This window comes from Chaetodon auriga, chromosome 4, assembly GCF_051107435.1.
Source record: "Chaetodon auriga isolate fChaAug3 chromosome 4, fChaAug3.hap1, whole genome shotgun sequence".
In the NCBI taxonomy this organism is placed as follows: Eukaryota; Metazoa; Chordata; class Actinopteri; order Chaetodontiformes; family Chaetodontidae; genus Chaetodon; species Chaetodon auriga.
The window spans coordinates 23365235-23370013 of record NC_135077.1 but is presented as its reverse complement, the minus strand read 5'-3'; the positions used below and the strand labels follow the sequence as shown (position 1 = coordinate 23370013).

The 4779-nt window shown below is 42.2% G+C and overlaps 1 protein-coding gene and 1 pseudogene across 1 annotated transcript; both read right to left on the bottom strand.

The window, feature by feature from the left end:
* Window positions 1-682: 682 nt before the first annotated feature.
* On the bottom strand, window positions 683-3077 carry LOC143319817 (perforin-1-like). Its single transcript, XM_076729044.1, has 3 exons — window positions 3003-3077; window positions 2344-2879; window positions 683-2054 (listed from the first exon to the last, which is right to left on the bottom strand). Exons 2-3 carry the CDS (start codon window positions 2877-2879, stop codon window positions 878-880), a joined length of 1713 nt encoding a protein of 570 aa, XP_076585159.1. The 5' UTR covers window positions 3003-3077; the 3' UTR covers window positions 683-877.
* A 1002-nt stretch (window positions 3078-4079) lies between these two features.
* On the bottom strand, window positions 4080-4198 carry LOC143320216 (5S ribosomal RNA; annotated as a pseudogene).
* Between the last annotated feature and the right edge of the window lie 581 nt (window positions 4199-4779).

Sequence of the window (4779 nt, the reverse complement as noted above, 5' to 3'; positions counted from 1 at the left end):
ACACACTCACACCTATGGGACAATTTAGAGTCACCAATTAACCTAATGAGCATGTTTTTGCTCTGTGGGAGGAAGCCGGAGTGCACAGAAAGCCCTGCCCGACCCAGGGATCGAACCAGCGACCTTCTATAGTAATGTAAAAAAAAAAAAATACATAAGAATTTTAACTAAAGAGTTCATACTGTAAGTGCTAGTAAGTGCTTGTATGTGTTATAGTTAAAACAGTCTTTTATTATTATTACTAGTAATATTAGTATTTCTTCTCTTTCTTGGATCTCTTTGAGTCAAATTAGTTTGTCACTGCTGACCAGGATCCGTTTCAGACATCCTTAATTTGAGTAGTTGTTGTGAGGATCAATATACAGAATCTCATCCCAGGAAACTTTTCTAACTATATTTTGCATATTATGATTAAAGGCCAGGTCATTGGAAAATACAGGCTACATCTTCAGTGATCCACATGGTCTTCTCTCAGCAGCACTAGGTCTACACTGTTAATGCAAGTGCTATCACTGGCCATGGGAAGTCCTTGCACACCCCTCAAACAGCAGGACAAAGTATGCATAATGTTTGTTTGAGACTTAGATATACACTACAAAGGGACATGTTATGTTTAAAATTATAAAATCACACAGAGACCAGTGTTGTCTTTGCTGATGCTTTACTGGCAGAGTTTGTGGCACACATGTAACAAAGAAAGCAGACTAAGATCTACATTATCAATGTTTCTGACAAAACAACATACTTGAGTAGTGACAAAGATTCAAATTTGTTTTTGCAAACAGAAGTTAAAGAAAAATGAAGATTATTTCAAAGTCAAAGAGATAAAAGCAACTACTGCGAAAAAATCAGTGTAAAATCATACCAACAGCTGACCTCAACCTGACTGACCGATGACTGATTTAGCACTCCACTTCCCTGTCTCTCCAGCAAGGACCCCATTTCTGGTGTGGAAGACCTTTGCTAGAGAAGAACTCAGGGGGGTTGGAATGTACTCTTGACATTGCGGACCACCAAGACTTGGTGCACACTCTACTATGTAGGAGAAGAAGAGGGTACCATGATTTAACATGCAGCTGTCAGTCACCTTCCCTGCACGCAGATCAGGTGAACACTTGCCAAGCAGATCACTGTTCCAGTAATTATCCTCATCATAAACACTGAACATAAGTTTGTTTTTCATGTTGATGGTTATGGGTCCAAATTCAAATGTCTCCGGCCATTTGGGATTGTCATTGTTAGGTATGATGACAGTGCGCTTAACCTGATTACCGTATGTCACCAGAACTGAACCGTCTGTCTGAGTCCACTTATCGCCGTACAGACCCTGTGCATAGAGCCCAAAGACCTTTAATGTTGCAAGACCTTTCCCAGCAGGACAACAGTTTGACTTGATATTCTGATTACTGCCACAAACACAAGCACAAGGATCCCTTTTGTTGGATCTGTGTCCAATCTTACAGCCTTCTGAGCATTTTTTCAACACTGCGTTTTTCTTGATGTACTTCTCCACCTCTTGCTTCAGTCCGGTGGAGGCGGGATGACCTCTTGACAGTATGGTGTGCAGGGGCTTTATGTTGTATCGGATCACATCAGGGGTGTTTTTCAGTGAGCCAAGCCAGCTGTTATACATGGAGGGGTTGGACTGACCTTCGAAGAGGACATCGGCGCCGTTGATATTTCCACCAATGACCTCTGTGCTACGCTCATTAAACATGCTGCTGAAACTCGGAATAGAGAGCTTCTTCCGCTTTTTCTGGCAGTGTTGCATCATTGACTTAATACTATCAGAATGTGCAAAGCTAGCTGAGGCTTCGACTGACAAGCAGTCGTTGACTTCTGTCACAGACAAGCCATTCACAGTTGCCTTGCAGGTCCTGATGGAGGTGATTGCCTTTATTTCACCTCCCAGAGACACTTGTGTGATGTAATGTGTACCATATGTGTCGATCAGACTGCGATATAATTGTGCAGCCCCCCGTGAATATGGAGGAAGGGCGTTCACGGCTGATTCAAACTCATGACTCAGTGGAGGGTTTGTTGCCAGTCTGTAGCTGTGAAGCAAAGGAGTCTGGTAAGTAAGTTGCATCCAGTAACAATGTTGTTTCATTGAGGTGTTACAGTGCTGTTCGTGTTATTCACTTACACCTAAATTAATGTCATTGTTTGTTACGTACAGTACAGTACATCTTTGTATGTATTTAACAGCGCACTTACGAAATAACTACAGCACTGGGATGTGGGATGAGTTTATACAATACTAAGATTAAATATTCTGTAGTTAACTGACCAAATAACTTCAGAGTTCATGACAAAAAGTCAAATATCTGTCCACATACTCACCGGTAGAAGTTACAGTTGACAGAATGCCGAAAGAAGTTGTAGCGGTCTTGCTTTGACTTTTGCATGCCAAAGAGAGAATCTCTGGAGTGGGAGCCTCCAAGGCCAACCCCAACGGTAGCAGAAGGATCTACAGGAATATCAAGGCCAACTTTCCAGTCATTGGACACAGATGATGTAGAATCATTGACAAGCGTTTCAACAGAGTCATAGACTGTACTGGAGACCTTTAAGCTGCACTTGGGGAGATTTCTCCAGTCCACCACAGCAGCTGGGACCTTCTGCTTCTCTCCATTCATGTAGCTGTTTCTGTATAGCCTGCAAGTGCCATTACCAAGTTTCCATGTTTCGGTGTCGATGACATAGGCACCTTTGCGCTCCATTGTGACAATGTCAAAGCCTTCTCCACCCAGATTGTAACCAGGGACAAAGTGAGCCTTTTTACACTCCTGTGGTGCACCAGTGAAGCTGACACTGGATGGCAGACACAGAGGACTCCATGCCCAGGACAGGAGCATCAGATACCACAGCCTTGCCATCTGCATGAAAGAAATAAAATGCAGCAGAAGAATAAATACATAATAATTGAATAAATATGAAGATAAAGCAATATTCAATGCGACTGGTAACAGAGAAGAAAGGACTCAGGTTTCTGGCCTTACCTTGACTGTGGAGAGCAAAGTCTGGTGAGTGGCTTTCAAAGTCTGACTTATATTGTATTATAATGTCTTGAAGGTGGAGTCTACTGCCAATCCAAACAGTCAAGTTTTATATTTATATCCACTGCATTCACACATTTTCACTTACTTCACACCATGTTGAGATGAGAAATACGATTAAAAAGGGGTTTTTGCTACTTGTCATTAGTTTTGGTACGGTCAGATGGTGTGGGTAAGTGTGTGTATGTGTGATGAATGTGCATTCATGTTACTGACTGTTTTGGTTCATAAAAAATAACCATAAACATATTGTGAAAAAAACAGGCTTTTTGCAGTGACATATTATCATATGCCTATGAAATAAATATATATATGTGTGTGTGCATACTGTATATATGTACTGTATATGTACATATATACATATATGTGAGTAATTGTGTGTAATTGAGAATGCAGCTAAAGGAGACTGGTTAAAACATTTCAAGCTTAAATTTAAAAAGCTGTCCATTTATTGTCCAATAAAACAGGCATTTCTCTGTAGTGATGCAGATAAAAGCAACCAGACTTTCTTTTTCTGTTTTAGAAAACAAGAATAAAGCTTTTTTTTCTGTCAGGGCACCAGGTTGCAGAAGGTTGTCAAAATGAGTGCCAGGCAAACAACTTGAGGATCATTTGGCACATTTTAAGGACAGAACCAGAATGCATCTCTAGTAATAGTCATTCATTCATCTTCTATACCCGCCTATCCCTTTCGGGGTTGCAGGGGGCTGGAGCCTATCCCAGCTGTCAATGAGCGAGAGGCGGGGTACACCCTGAACCGGTCACCAGTCGATTGCAGGGCAACATGGACAGACATACAGACATACAACCATTCACACTCACACTCACACCTATGGACAATTTACAGTCACCAATTAACCTAATGAGCATGTTTTTGGTCTGTGGGAGGAAGCCGGAGTGCCCGGAGAGAACGCATGCACGGGAAGAACATGCAAACTTCACACAGAAAGGGGATCGAACCAGCGACCTTCTTGCTGTGAGGCACGCGCACTACCTGCTACGCCACCGTGCCGCCTCAAAGGTTTGCAGCACCTGGTATTCCCAGGCGGTCTCCCACCCAAGTACTAACCAGGCCCAACCCTGCTTAGCTTCCAAGATCGGACGAGATCGGGCATTGTCAGGCTGGTATGGCCATAGGCCTCTAGTAATGTTATTCTGTGAAATGTAGTTTTGCCATGATAGGTCCGAACCTTCGTAAAATTTAAGGTTCAGATTCTGAGTCTGTGAAAAAAAAAACACCTTACATAAAGAGATGGTACAGAGACAAAACTGCAGCAGTATTTACTCTATCTACTGGCTTCTCACTCGCATTGAAGACAATCTTAAACCACCTGAGACTTTTTATGTTACTGCCATGGTCCTGCAAGTGTCTGCCAGTCAGTCCTTCAATGGAATTGCGTGAAATTTTGTACAGACATTCATGGTCCACAGAGGATAAAATCCTACTGACTTTGATGATCGCCTGCATTCTCCTCTGGTGCCACCATGAGATACAGTTTCTGGTTTTCAGTGAAATGTCTCAACAACTTTATTCTGTGTCTTGCCGTTACATTTGGTCCACACGTTCATGTTCTCCTTGGTATGAAAAGTGATCACTTTGATCAACACCTGACTCTCTATCTAGCATCATCATCAGGTCATAATTTCAAGTCATCCATTACTTTGGTTTATGACCAAATCCCTGCAAAACTAATGACATTCCCATCAGTCTCAGCAGGAC

Excerpts from the sequence above, each read along its gene's own strand:
- LOC143319817 (XM_076729044.1), bottom strand. The coding sequence starts at position 2,879 with ATGGCAAGGCTGTGGTATCTGATGCTCCTGTCCTGGGCATGGAGTCCT. Across the intron at positions 2,055-2,343 it reads GTCAACTGTAACTTCTACCG|CTACAGACTGGCAACAAACC; the intron begins GTGAGTATGTGG and ends TTTGCTTCACAG.